General features: G+C 45.0%; 1 protein-coding gene across 2 annotated transcripts in view; it reads right to left on the reverse strand.

Moving 5' to 3' along the window:
- LOC119913442 (protein NLRC3-like) overlaps positions 1-15,452 on the reverse strand; it is a 36,255-nt gene that overhangs the window by 14,096 nt on the left and 6,707 nt on the right. For both annotated transcript variants that reach the window (XM_038732871.1, XM_038732880.1), the window contains exons 2-4: positions 12,913-13,062; positions 12,431-12,547; positions 7,165-9,075 (exon numbers count right to left, since the gene is read on the reverse strand). In XM_038732871.1, coding sequence (XP_038588799.1) covers positions 7,165-9,075; positions 12,431-12,547; positions 12,913-13,043 — 2,159 coding nt within the window. In that variant the 5' untranslated portion in view covers positions 13,044-13,062. The remainder of the gene's footprint in view (positions 1-7,164; positions 9,076-12,430; positions 12,548-12,912; positions 13,063-15,452) is intronic.

Below are 15,452 nucleotides of genomic sequence, written 5' to 3' on the forward strand. Positions count from 1 at the left end.
CGAGGGCGGAGCTGGGGGACCAGGGGGTTCGGGCGGACGTCCCGAGGGCGGAGCTGGGGGACCATGAGGGTCCGGTGGAACAGGGGAGCCCGAGGGCAGACCAGGGGAGCCAGGTTGGTCCGACGGGCAGCCCGAGGGCGGACAGGGGGAGCCAGGAAGTTCAGGGGAGCAGGGTTGGTCCGACGGGCAGCCCGAGGGCGGACAGGGGGAGCCAGGAAGTTCAGGGGGGCAGGTCGAATGCAGAGCAGGAGAGCCAGGGAGATCCGGCGGGCAGGCCGAGGGCGGAACAGGGGAGCCCGAGGGCAGACCAGGGGAGCCAGGTTGGTCCGACGGGCAGCCCGAGGGCGGACAGGGGGAGCCAGGAAGTTCAGGGGGGCAAGTCGAATGCAGAGCAGGAGAGCCAGGAGGGTCCGGCGGGACAGGGCAGCCCGAGGGCAGACCAGGGGAGCCAGGAGGGTCCGGCGGAACAGGGGAGCCCGAGGGCAGACCAGGGGAGCCAGGTTGGTCCGACGGGCAGCCCGAGGGCGGACAGGGGGAGCCAGGAAGTTCAGGGGAGCAGGGTTGGTCCGACGGGCAGCCCGAGGGCGGACAGGGGGAGCCAGGAAGTTCAGGGGGGCAGGTCGAATGCAGAGCAGGAGAGCCAGGGAGATCCGGCTGGCAGGCCGAGGGCGGAACAGGGGAGCCCGAGGGCAGACCAGGGGAGCCAGGTTGGTCCGACGGGCAGCCCGAGGGCGGACAGGGGGAGCCAGGAAGTTCAGGGGGGCAAGTCGAATGCAGAGCAGGAGAGCCAGGAGGGTCCGGCGGGACAGGGCAGCCCGAGGGCAGACCAGGGGAGCCAGGAGGGTCCGGCGGGCGGCCCGAGGGCGGACAGGGGGAACCAGGAAGTTCAGGGGGGCAAGTCGAATGCAGAGCAGGAGAGCCAGGAGGGTCCGGCGGGACAGGGGAGCCCGAGGGCGGACCAGGGGAGCCAGGAGGGTCCGGCGGGCGGCCCGAGGGCGGACCAGGGGAGCCAGGAGGGTCCGGCGGGCCGAGGGACAGGCTGGGGGCTAGCGGCGCTAGCGGGCCAAGGAACAGGCTGGGAGCTAGAGGCGCTGGCAGGCATGGGGGCAGGCTGGGGGCTGGCGGCTGGGGTCTGGCTACACAGGGAAATGCTTCCCAGCCTGCAACTAGCGGGTTGGATAGGAGACCACCGAGGGCAAGCGGGGAGATGGAAAAATCTGGCCAGCCTCTCCGGGACGGCGTCTCTCAGCCAAGGCCTCTGAGAAACTTTTACCTGGCCAAAGGTCAAAAGCGCCAGCTTGTAGCCCGTGTGGGTCGAGCCCCTCCACTTCTCCTCCAACTCCAACAGCTCCTTGCATAGCTGACTAGCTTCCTCCTGATGGGCGGTTGCTGGGTCCATAGTTGGCTTGATCGTTCTGTTACGGGGTGTGGTGTGTGGACAGAGAGGACCCAAATGCTGCACTCAGAGGGAAGGAGGTTTATTGGGGGAAAAAAGGGTGAGAGGGACTGGAGTGGAGGGAGAGGAGGACGTCGGGGAAGTACTGGCACGGGGAACCAAGGAGACAGGGGGCCAGGGAGCCGGGGAACACGGGCCGAGGAAGCGAGGAGAGGCAGGGGAACAGGGAGGACGCCGAGAGGGAGGTCCGAAGGGGAGTGGGCCAGTGGATGAGCCCAGCCGAGCGGAGGACGAGGGTGAGTGTACCTGGGAGGGAAACAAACAGAGAGACAAGGTTAGGGGGAGACAATGACAAGGCACAGGGTAAGTTTGAAAAAACAAGAAACAAGGAAGCCTGAACACAGGAGTGGCACCAGGTATGGAGCAACGACGATCAAGCAAGGATGGTGTGGAGAACCGGGGTTGAAATACAGGCTGGGATGAGGTTGATTACTGGCAGGTGTGGCAGGCTGACGAGGTGGATGATGGGTTGCAGGTGCAGGTAGTTGGCTGGGCTCAGGAGCAGAGGGAGAGAGAGCACACGGGGGAGAAAACACAGAGAGGCGGGCAGAGAACAGGAAACCAAGGGAAAAAACAGAAAAACTGATAAAAAGTAGAAAAAACCAGGACACTCACCGTCAGCCGGGCTGCCACCACAACAAGGGCTTTGTGAAGGTTTCATCTTGCCCGCTAGCTTAATGATGTCATTCAGGGTAATGGGGCAGAAAGAGTCCAGTATTGAAAGTCTGTGATGTTTAACTAAATGGGGGTTTGCTGATGGAACAATGCCTGCCCTGGCAGCTCTAACCTTGTCCACAAAGTGAGACAAAAAGTGATTGCAGTCAACATTTGAAAACACAGGGACAATAAATGCAGCAGGAGAAACAATGTTGTTAATGGTCTCAAACAGAGCTTTAGGGGGGGTTTTACAGGCAGACATCAGGTTAGTAAAGTAAGTGGATCTAGCATCCTTGATCATTCCGTTTAAGTCTATTAAGAGCTCTTTAAGATGCAGGCGGTGGACTTGTAGCTGAGTCGCTTTCCATAAATGCTCAGTTCTCCGACAGACACGCCTCAAGCTGCGAATGGCGTCATTCATCCACGGGGATGTATTAACAGAGGGAATTTCTCTAGTGTTAAGAGGCGCCACTTTTTCCAACAACAGGGTGCAGTGATCATTAAACGCCTGTGCACAAGCGTTTAATGATCACTGCGCCCACTGCAGCAACATCAGGAGACAGAATGAAGACATGAAGGTCTGGCGTCGCTGTCAAAGACCCCCAGCTTCAAGAGTTTTTTCAGATGAACCTGCCTCCCTGCCCTTTTTCCTTGCTTTATCTGCCGTCTATTTGTAGGTCGTATTAGGACCTCTCCGTGCCGCAAACACACAGCAGTTGCAGTCGGACGTACGAACGGGGCTGCAAACTCTACATCTGTACCACTCCAGGTACATCCGTCACCGCACTCCGCCATGGAGGATCGGATCAACAGCATTGTGTGGCGATCGTACACCCATGCAGTAGACACGTTTGTTGACAAACTTAGTAGCAATATAGGGCAGGAAACAAACAAAACAAGTCGGACGAAAAATCAGCCGCAGCGGCAAAGCCAAACACAGGCGCCATGCCGGAACCGGAAGTGATTAGTTGATATTGAAGGGAAATGTAGTTGCATTTAGGACATTTAGGCTTTTATAATGTCCTCAGTCTGTCCATGTGATCTGATCACATCTGTCTTAGCATGTGCATGAAAGTTTGCATTAAGCTAACTTAACAGCTAAACATTTTTACAACTCAGTGAACAGTTACAGTTGGGAAATATGATCTTTCTTTGCCAGCTACCTGCTGCTGTCAATGTCATCTGAAAGATGTTTAATGTGATAAAGATGTTGATGTGATGATGACCAATTTTAAATGTTTCCAGAGAACTGATAAACTTCTCCCAGGGAAGTCTGCTAACTCGGGAGGCTGCTAATGGAAAGTTCACTGACGATTTACAACAGACCTGCAAAAATCAACAAAAGGTGAGGGCCAATTCAGACAACCTATGCCAGTTTAGTAAATTACAACTTGCTTTCCCTGACCATGCATAGCACAACCTGCCTTTCGAGGAACATCCCCTGTTCTAGCCATTGTTATATCCAGACCATTTTGACTACGCTGACTTATGCAGGGCACTGATTTGTGCAGTGGTATCATGTCGTATATTTGCAAACTCACACACGTCGGAATAGTAATAATTTATAGAGCCCGACCGATATGAGATTTTTAAGTTCAATAGCGATTTCAATATTTGAGGATTTTGAAATCCGCCAATTTCTTTCTCCCCTTATTTTAAGAAAAGCATAACATAAACAAAGATTATCCCCAAACTTTGTTATGTTGAGCCCTCACCAAGATACCATGACATAATGCAGTTTAAAAATAAACTTGTATTGTTAGAAATAGTACTTTGAACAAAAGTACAATATATTAAAGTTTTTAGAAATAAGAGTCAAATGTATAAAACTACAGAAAACATTTTTAAAATATCTGATTTATTATAAATTACTACTACTAATGAAATTAAATAGTGTATGTATTGTCGGGGCCAGCAAAGAAAAAAAACAATATAGTACTACTACTAAAAATAATAACACCATTCGTATATCATCTCTCATGTCATTGCTATCATAATAATGATAAACAGGGATCTCCTACATAGGCAAATCATGCAGTAGTTATTACCTTTCATATATTCCGCCACAATGACTACTTTCTACATCTAGTTTATCACCTGCACTTCTGGCTCAATGATACAGTGACACTGAGGAAACACTGTCCTTGAATTAATCTAATACTACATGACTGTCTACAACAAGGACCTGCAACGGTGTGTTAGATACTTGTTCAGCTCATGTTTAATCATTTCTGACACGCCGACTGTAACTAGAGACACAACAGTTTAATCGCTCATTGATATTCGCCTCCTCAACTGATAAACATTGTGTTCTATGGTGTTTATGCTACCTATCGAGATGTGCTACTTAGCGGTTTTGCACATGCGTATGACCCACAACCATGTTTTGTTTCCACGGCCATAAATCTGTGCAACCTTGCTGTCGGGCATGCCGTCGAGACAGTGGCTGATAGTCAGCCATATCTTAAAAAAAAATCATTATTAGTCTATATTATTGCATAATATAGTATTTCAACATGTTCCCCATCTCCTTACAGTAGGCATTTTCGACAAGGTAGCCTATACCATCAGAACACAGGGCCACAATGTAAATGAGTGTCAAAGCGGGCCTTCCAATCGCAATCAGAGTAACATAATGCAAATTAAAGAAGCTTTCACTTCTTTAAGGCTACTTTACATTATGTTACACAGCTTTAAAACAACCAGTAACAGTGACCAGACAGCATTCTACCAAAAAGATAAGTCCTAATAGCAAGGCTAAGACAGTGATTTACCTACCTGACCAAATCGGTGTTGGAGCACCATAAAATTAAAATATAGCCTAACCGGTGAGAGGGCACATTGATAGGTGAAAAAATATAACCGGTCAAAGCGCACCTTCACCCGTATTAAAACATGATCCTATTAGTGACAGCATACTGCATTGCGTGTGAAATGCAGAGGTTATGTAATTTTTTAAAAATATGGCATTACTCGTGTTTCAGGCTCTAGAAGTTTAAATGTGTCTGGGGCATTTCCTCCACCTCATCATCAACAGCCGTGAATGGCGGGCTGATGGTGCTAGCAGCAGGTGGACCCTTTGGCTCTTCTTGCTTACAACTCATGCTTGCTGCTATCACATCTTTCTTTTTAAAGAAACTGAATATTTTTGGAAGCTTTGCTTTTCCTGCTTGGCTGCTTCTTTCAATTTTCGCTTCTGAGATTATATTTACTGCTTAACATTATCTTGTTTCTTAAATTTATATACACTCACCTAAAGGATTATTAGGAACACCTGTTCAATTTCTAATTAATGCAATTATCTAATCAACCAATCACATGGCAGTTGCTTCAATGCATTTAGGGGTGTGGTCCTGGTCAAGACAATCTCCTGAACTCCAAACTGAATGTCAGAATGGGAAAGAAAGGTGATTTAAGCAATTTTGAGCGTGGCTTGGTTGTCGGTGCCAGACGGGCCGGTCTGAGTATTTCACAATCTGCTCAGTTACTGGGATTTTCACGCACAAATATTTCTAGGGTTTACAAAGAATGGTGTGAAAAGGGAAAAACATCCAGTATGCGGCAGTCCTGTGGGCGAAAATGCCTTGTTGATGCTAGAGGTCAGAGGAGAATGGGCCGACTGATTCAAGCTGATAGAAGAGCAGCTTTGACTGAAATAACCACTCGTTACAACCGAGGTATGCAGCAAAGCATTTGTGAAGCCACAACACGCACAACCTTGAGGCGGATGGGCTACAACAGCAGAAGACCCCACCGGGTACCACTCATCTCCACTACAAATAGGAAAAAGAGGCTACAATTTGCAAGAGCTCACCAAAATTGGACTGTTGAAGACTGGAAAAATGTTGCCTGGTCTGATGAGTCTCGATTTCTGTTGAGACATTCAGATGGTAGAGTCAGAATTTGGCGTAAACAGAATGAGAACATGGATCCATCATGCCTTGTTACCACTGTGCAGGCTGCTGGTGGTGGTGTAATGGTGTGGGGGATGTTTTCTTGGCACACTTTAGGCCCCTAGGTGCCAATTGGGCATCGTTTAAATGCCACGGCCTACCTGAGCATTGTTTCTGACCATGTCCATCCCTTTATGGCCACCATGTACCCATCCTCTGATGGCTACTTCCAGCAGGATAATGCACCATGTCACAAAGCTCCAATCATTTCAAATTGGTTTCTTGAACATGACAATGAGTTCACTGTACTAAAATGGCCCCCACAGTCACCAGATCCCAACCCAATAGAGCATCTTTGGGATGTGGTGGAACGGGAGCTTCGTGCCCTGGATGTGCATCCCACAAATCTCCATCAACTGCAAGATGCTATCCATCAATATGGGCCAACATTTCTAAAGAATGCTTTCAGCACCTTGTTGAATCAATGCCATGTAGAATTAAGGCAGTTCTGAAGGCAAAAGGGGGTCAAACACAGTATTAGTATGGTGTTCCTAATAATCCTTTAGGTGAGTGTATATCAAAGGTTACTTATTATAATTATGTATTAGCCTAGGATGTGTCATTCTCTTCTCGCAGTTGTTGTAGCCTAGATGGAGTGTTTAGGCTTTTTGGAGTATACTGACACAACAGTTGTTATACATATCTAACCAGATAATGAAAGAAAATGTAATTCAATACAACTCTGCTGTGTGCATGTCCACTGTTTGGAGGTTGTTGACCCCTTCCCTTGTCATCCCTCTCAGACACATACAGACTCATTCCTTCGAATTCGAAGTAGGGTCACTAACTTGTAGTGATGTTATTGTTCTTATTAATGTGAAGAATGTCTTTCATTTGTATCAAAAGGTTTGTAATTCACATCCATTACCCCAAGGAAGGAGATAGAAAAAAAAATGTGTTCATTAAGTTGACAGTTATGAACATAACCAAATGAAAAGTATAAAATATTTGCACTTAGAAATATCTCATCTGTCAAAACACATTCTTAAGTGGAACACTATTTTAAGAATAATAAGATTATTTATTATGGTGTAAATATTTGTAGAAGTAAACTACTTATCCACACTGATTTATAATGTTAATCACATCTGGACTTACTGAGCCTTTCTGCAGTTCCTCACAGCTGGAATCAGCCTCTGTTGTCCCTCCACTGATGTGTTGTACTTCTTCAGGTCCAACTCATCCAGAACCTCCTCTGACATCTGCAGCATGTAGGCCAGAGCTGAGCAGTGGATCTCAGAGAGTTTCTTCTTTGATCTGTTCTCTGACTTCAGGAACTCTTGGATCTCCTGATGTACTGAGTGGTCGTTCATCTCCGTCAGACAGTGGAAGATGTTGATGCTTCGGTCAGGAGAGATCTCATACGTGTTCATCTTCTTCAGGTTATTGATAGCTTTCTGGATAATTTCTGGACTGTTGTCTGTCCGACCCAGCAGGCCTCCTAAGAGTCTCTGGTTGGACTCCAGAGAGAGGCCATGAAGGAAGCGAACAAACAGGTCCAGGTGGCCATTTTTACTTTCAAGGGATTTCTCCATGGCTCTGCTCAGGAAGACATCCAGTGATCGGTCACTAGTTTTGTATTTTCCGAGGAAGTCCTCCAGTACCTCTGTGTTCCTGCTGGTGTAACAGTGGAACATGTAGACTGCAGCCAGAAACTCCTGAACGCTCAGATGAACAAAGCAGTAGACTGTTTTCTGGAAGATCACACTCTCTCTTTTGAAGATCTCTGTACAAACTCCTGAGTACACCGAGGCCTCTGTGACATCAAGACCACACTGCTCCAGGTCTTCTTGGTAGAACATGATGTTTCCTTTCTCCAGATGTTCAAACGCCAGCCTCCCCAGCTTCAGAAGAACCTCCCTGTCAGCCTCCGTCAGCTCCTGTGGACTCGTCTCATGTCCCTCATCGTACTTCTGCTTCTTCCTCTTTATCTGAACCAGCAGGAAGTGTGAGTACAGGTCAGTCAGGGTCTTGGGCAGCTCTCCTCTCTGCTCTGTAGTCAACATGTGCTCCAGAACTGTAGCAGTGATCCAGCAGAAGACTGGGATCTGACACATGATGTGGAGGCTCCTGGAGGTCTTGATGTGTGAGATGATTCTGCTGGACAGCTCTTCATCACTGACTCTCCTCCTGAAGTACTCCTCCTTCTGGGCGTCAGTGAAGCCTCGTACTTCTGTTACCCTGTCAACACACGAAGGAGGGATCTGATTGGCCGCCGCAGGTCGGGAAGTTATCCAGACGAGAGCCGAGGGAAGCAGATTCCCCTTGATGAGGTTTGTCAGCAGCAGGTTGACTGATGACTTCTGTGTGACATCAGACACAACCTCACTGTTGTGGAAATCCAATGAAAGTCTGCTTTCATCCAGGCCGTCAAAGATGAACAACAGTTTCCAGACGGCGAGCTTCTCTGCTGGGACCTTCTGTAATGTTGGATGGAAAACATGGAGCAGCGTGAGGAGACTGTGCCGCTCATCTTTGATCAAGTTCAGCTCCCTGAACGAGAGCAGAACCAGCAGACCGACATCTTGGTTTTCCGAGCCCTCTGCCCAGTCCAGAGTGAACTTCTGCACTGAGAAGGTTTTTCCAACGCCAGCGACGCCGTTGGTCAGAACCACTCTGATGGGTCTCTGTTGGCCAGGTAAGGCAAAGATGTCCTGGCACCTGATTGGAGTGTCATGGAGGGTCTCCATCTTGGAAGCTGTCTCAAGCTGCCTCACCTCATGCTGGGTATTAACCTCTTCACTCTGTCCCTCTGTGATGTAGAGCTCAGTGTAGATCGTGTTGAGGAGGGTTCCACTTCCTGTTTCATCACTTCCTTCAGTCACACGTTCACATCTCCTCCTCAGACTGATCTCATGTTCATCTAAAACCTCCTGCAGACCACTATCTATTAAAAGTGAAGAAGAAATATTCTGTCCACAGCTGGTAGAGACTGGGTCTTTTAAGACGTCCTGGTACAAAGCACAGCAGGACGGCTGCCCCTCCACACAAACAGGACTCCTCTTCTCTCTGTGGAGAAGACATTATTTATAACATTAACACTGGCGGTGACCAACCCACAGTTCACAAGTTGCTGGTAATGGACCAAGCCTTTGTAAACTCTGGATTAAAAGGTTTACTCAAAACTTCTTCTTCTTGTCTCTTCTAGATTTTTATATACACTGGATATTGTGGATTGTATGGATATTAGGACACACATAAGTGGACACGCGTCAGGCTAAGATAGACTTCTTGCAGATTGTAAAAATGGCCACGATAGGCGATATGGGGGTGGGGTGCTCAACGTCTGATTTCATATAGAACTACCAGTTTTCTCCCAATAAGTTAATATAATGCCTATTACAATATAAATTTCATAATTTTAAGAGAAGGGGAGATTAATTATTTTACCCAGGGGGGCCTAATCCCAAGACTTGGCATTTGTGACCTGCACAGGAAAGACACAGACTTCGGTGTGTAGAAATACCCCTGCACAGACTCAAACACACATGCTAGACTAACAATTCTGGGACCATCCAACCACTCTGGCTGTAAAGGTGTCACTACGTTCAATCAACAGGAAGACCAAATGGTCAAGTAACCATGGTAACCGACCTCACCCTGCAAGTTACCTCGAAACATCAAGGAACCCCCTTTCTTTCAGTCCTGACTACCCCACAAAACAGCCATAAGTAAAGGGACAAACTGCATCCCACACACACATAAAGGCTGCCCCCTCCTTTTCACGCTGATGTGCCAAACTGATAAGAAAAGCCCGTCAATCTTTGCTCCAAACACCTTCCTATATACTTTCTTATAAATAATATGGTTCAACAATACATTTACAATTCATTTTCCCAGCTCCTGAGCCAAGGATTGAATTAACTGTAAAGTTAAATAGTCAGAGTTATTTTCAAATCCTCTTTCATTTCCCCCCCAGAGGACAAAAGAGGTGTAACATGCTATTGTTCTTAAACTCTCCTTGTGATGTTTTATGGTTTATAATCTGATGCCATGTTCTTATAACTTTCTTGCATATTTTCTAAGTAAGAACGTTTAACAATCAGTATTATCCTAGAAGTATTTAGTTAAGTTGTTCTTTGTGTTAAGTTGTGTCATTTTGTGTTTTAGTTGGTTTAAACTAGATAATGTGAGCTTTCCTGCAATGATGTGTGATTACTTTCATCGACCACTTGAGGAAAATTAAAAGTATATTATAAATTTAAAAGTAGGCTAAACTGTAAGTTTGATATTAAGATATTCATCCATCCATTAAGGCTGTGATTGATCTGTTCACAAAAAGTGACATTGACGAGTGTATCGGCTTTACGAAAAGTTGAATGTGTTTCAATAAAAAGCTGAGATTTAGCTAAATTGCCAGCTAAGGTTAGCCAAACCCACACGCTCCTTGAATGTTTCCTGTTGTATTCTGTCTTACTGATTCCGCTGCTGGCGGCGCATCTCACTCCTGTTTTTCAGGAACGGGGCTGTGGCCATAGAGCGACCGGCCAACCGGGTTAACCCCATTACTCCTGATCGCCACTACGACTATGTCCTGGACAATTAGCATTCAGGGTCCGGCAGGGTGGGACATTACGGTCGGTTGTACTCGTAAATCATTTTCTGGTTCGCACGGATCTATTTTTTGGAGCGTTTAAGAGTGAAACAAGCGCACAGGAGATCCCTGCGCCTAACGTTACAGAAACAATTCACACAGTCGCTACGCACTGCCTGTCTAGTATTTTTGGCTATGCATTATAGATAATGCGGCGTATGGTCTGGCCACTGACAGGCTGACCCCCCAGCCCTTCAACCTCTGCAGCAATGCTGGCAGCACTCGTATGTCCATTTCCCAAAAAACAACCTCTGGATATGATGCTGAGCACATGCACTCAACTTCTTTGGTCAACCACGGCGAGACCTGTTCGACTGGTCTTTGCCACCGTGCTGCAGCTCAGTTTCAGGGCTTGGCAATCTTCTTATAGCCTCTTATAGCCCATCTTTATGTAGAGCAACCATTCTTTCTTCAGTTCCTCAGAGAGTTCTTTGCCAGGAGGTGCCATGTTGAACTTCCAGTGACCAGTATGAGGGAGTGTCAGAGAGATAACACCAAATTTACCACACCTTCTCCCTATTCACACCTGAGATGACTCACATGAGACTGGGGAGGTGAAAATGGCCATTTGGATATTTTCACTTAGGCGCGTACTAATTTTTGTTGCCAGTTTAGACATTAATGGCTGTGTGCTGTGTTATTTTGAGGGGACAGCAAATTTACACGGTTATACAAGCTGCACACTCACTACTTTACATTGTAGCAAAGTGTCATTTCTTCAGTGTTGTCACATGAAAAGATAAAATCAGATATTTATACAAATGTGAGGTGTGTACTCACTTTTTTGAGTCACTGTATATAAGACAAACAATTATCGAAATATAAGTAATAATAGAACATGCATAAAAGTTTAGATGTAGGGAGAAACAATTTTCTGCCATTACAACTTGAGACCCAGTCTTCTGGGTGAAAGTGGTTGTTTGACAACCACTCCTGACATGGACTTCTCGCTCTTTATACTACCGTAAAACTTTGAATAATAGCCCGGGCTTTTATTTGCTAAAATCACTGAATTGACTCTGCCTAAATTTGGGACAGGCATCCATATGGGACAGGCCTTTAATTCCTTTTGCAGAAAACTGAAACTACTATGAAACAGTTAATTGATTTCAAACAGAAAAATACTTGTATAAAAATTTAATAATTAAATAACAATAATATCAAATGATATCAAATACACGTCATTCATTTGATCTAGCGCTGACAGACTGCTTGTGCGCTTTTTATTTTGAAGGCAGCAACTAATGAAAAACAACAACATGGGATGAGAGAAGTGTGGCAGAAGTTAGCAGAGAGCGATGGACTTCACATGACAGGATTTACAACTTGGATAAATTTTTATGAAAAGCTGTTTTGATTCTTTTGATGGAAGAATTTTGGATGAAGAATATAAATAATCAAAGAACAGAAACATTTGGACTTAACGAAACGCTTCAAAGATAACGGGAGTCGGACCTTTTTTTCCTTTTCGCCTCTTTTACCATGTAGGTTACACCGGTAAATCTATAAGAATCAGACTTTGGGGCTCCTTGTTTCCATTAAATGAAATGAAGGACTGAATCCTTGAGAATCTAACCAATCTAATGATGTGTAGCATATCCATACTGACATATTGATCATATTTTTAAACATTAATATTTGTATTAACGACCTAAGCAGCTTAGAAGCAGCTAAAGCGGGCGAATATAAATCTTTTAGCAGAACATTTTGTCTTCATCCTCAATGCATCATCTTCCATCAGGTCAGTTTACAGTAAAAACAGTCTCTTACTTTGTGTCTGAGGGTCCAGGTTCAGGACTGAAGTCTGGAGGAGTTTCCTTGGACAAGTCACTCTTCGCAGACAGACAGCTGGATGCTGCAGACTCTGCTCTCTGTCTGGACTGAACTCTGCAAACACCAAGATGTTTTTGTTCATATCACATGAATCTTTGATAGATTCTCTGATGAAGCCATTTAGGTAGCTCTAAACACACAAACTGCTGCTGCTGTCGATAATTAGGAGGTTTAAAAAATTGTATTAGTCTCTTAGATCAGATTCCAGCTTCTCTAGGTGACTGACAGCTGTCACAGATACTAAGAGGAATATGGCACCAATGATTTCTATTTTTGTCACAAACAGTTGAGTTTTTAAATTTAGGCAGCAAATACATGTTAGGAGAACATTAGAAACATAATCACAAACAGAAAAATATGGCATTGACTGGGTTTACTGAACAACAGTCATATAAATGAGTTAGTATCAGTTCTCTTACTTTGTGTCTGAGGGTCCAGGTTCATTACTAAACAATGGAGGTTCCTCTTTGGACCGGTCTCTCTTCGCAGACAGACAGCTGGATGCTGCAGACTCTGCTCTGTCCTCCTCCTCCTCCACACCAACATTCATCTTGTGGACTTCAGTCAGTCTGAGAGGTGAAACAGTGTGTATTGTTGTTTTCTTGGGTTACTGTAGGGTTAATGTGTATTATTGTATTATTTTCCTTCAATAAGTCTCTACTGTGATTGGTGCCTTGCAGCTTGTGGAATATGGAACCACGCCACACTTTATGTTAACAAGATGACTGAACAATGTATAACAGTAACTTCAGTAAAAACAACAGTTTGTATGTATAGGTGTCATTTACACTGGGGACGCTAGGGACATGTCCCCGAAACTTTTTTTTAAATAGCTGATGTTGTCCCCATCACTTTTTGAAAGCATTTGTTAAAAATGTTCTGAAAACATTGAGAAAGGTTTACTTGCACAAAAAGAAAACGTGCAATGCAAATATATATACATCTGTCCAGTGCAGAGACACTATGCACAACCTGGAGGAGGAATTAGTATAAATGAGTGTTTTAGTCTAATACAGGCAGATAAAACACAGTGGACCAACACCAGCAGATGACATGGCACCCCAAATCATCACAGACAGTGGAAGCTTCACACTGGACTTCAAGGTACTTTCTGTGACTCTCCACTCACAACAGGAAATCTGTTCAGTGATTTGTCCTTGCCTATGTCGTCATCCAAAATCCTGTTTGCGGTACAGCAAAGTGTCGTGAATCAGCACTAATACTGACACTTAATATTTAGTCCTAAATATTCACTTAAATTAGGCAATAATAATAAAGGCAATATAATATGAGATAAACAAGTGCGAATAATGACATATGACAACGAAATGAACAAAGATGGATAACTGCTGAAGAGAAAGCATGAACTAAATAAGGGAGCTTCCATATTTTACACACATGGACTGAAAAGGCTCTGTTGCATAGGCTAATTTCGTGATGGTCCCTTACTGACCCGTCAGCATGCGCCGTACTAATAAACGGGAGGGAAGTCCGACCTAAACTATCTCTCTCTCTATCTCTATCTATCTCTATATCTCTCTCCCCATCTCTCTCTCTCTCTCTCTCTCTCTCTCTCCATCTCTCTCTCTACACCAACAATCTGGTCGATCACTTCAATCATATCTGCTTGTCGTCACTAAATATTACTGCTCCTCTAAAGGTTAGGCCTACGTCTAAAGCTAGTAAGCAGATGGAAAGAATCCAGTCTCCAAGTCCATTACCTCAGTCTGAAGGATTTATTAATTAACTACAATAACATGGTTAAGGATGCGAGAACACACTATTTTTCTGAACTCATTACTACACATAAACACAATCCCAGGTTTCTGTTTAAGACTGTGGATCAGCTGGTAAATCCAACCCCTCCTTGTGCCTCAGCTGGAAGTAATGATGACTGTGAATTGTTTTTATCTTATTTTACCAATAAGGTGGTGTCAATCAGAGCCTCTATTACCCCCGCGGCCTCTTACTCAGAGGTTCCTCACCAGCAACAAGAGAGTTTTTACCAGTTTTATCCCATCGACCTGTCTGAGCTTTTAAAAACAGTATCACAAATGAGAGTGTCCTCCAGCCCACTTGATGTAATACCTACAAAGTTTTTACTGAAAGTAATAGATTCTGTTGGGCCCCATTTGATCTCTGTTTTCAACAGCTCCCTATCTACTGGTTGTGTCCCTGATTATTTTAAAACGGCTTGCGTGAACCCACTTTTAAAGAAACCTGGTTTAGATCACTCCCTCCAACATAATTTTAGACCAATTTCAAAACTGCCTTTTATTGCAAAGATTCTAGAAAGAATTGTGTCCAAACAGCTGCTCACTGTACTGGAAAATAACAAAATATTTGAAAAGTTTCAGTCTGGTTTCAGGAAGTACCACAGCACTGAGACTGCCCTGCTTAAAGTCACCAATGACCTTTTAATGTCTGCTGATGAAGGTATGTGCTCAGTCCTGGTACTCCTGGACCTTAGCGCTGCTTTTGACACCATTGATCACAACATCATGTTAGACAGACTGAGGCACTGGGTGGGGATCTCTGGTACTGCCCTAGAATGGTTTTCATCCTACCTGTCAAATAGGAAGTTTTGCCTGTCTGTAAACAACTATGTCTCTTCGTTCTGTCCAGTTAAATATGGTGTGCCTCAGGGGTCGGTCTTAGGACCCATTTTGTTTTCCTTATATCTGCTTCCCCTTGGACATATTATCCATAAACATGGCATTTCTTTTCATATTTATGCTGATGACACACAAATATACTTGCCCGTCAGATCCACAGACCCTGGAATGCTGAGTTCACTTAACAACTGCCTTTGTGAAGTTAAAAAATGGATGTCAAATAATTTCCTCCAGACAAAACAGAAATCCTGGTCATCGGGTCTCAGCAGATGGCAAATCAAATACTGCCATCTGCTGGTTCGCTAGTAAATCACATTAAGCCTGTGGCAAAGAACCTTGGTGTT

Source organism: Micropterus salmoides, unplaced genomic scaffold, assembly GCF_014851395.1.
Source record: "Micropterus salmoides isolate LMB-PRFRI ecotype aquatic unplaced genomic scaffold, ASM1485139v1 Ms_hic_scaffold_1, whole genome shotgun sequence".
Taxonomy (NCBI): domain Eukaryota; kingdom Metazoa; phylum Chordata; class Actinopteri; order Centrarchiformes; family Centrarchidae; genus Micropterus; species Micropterus salmoides.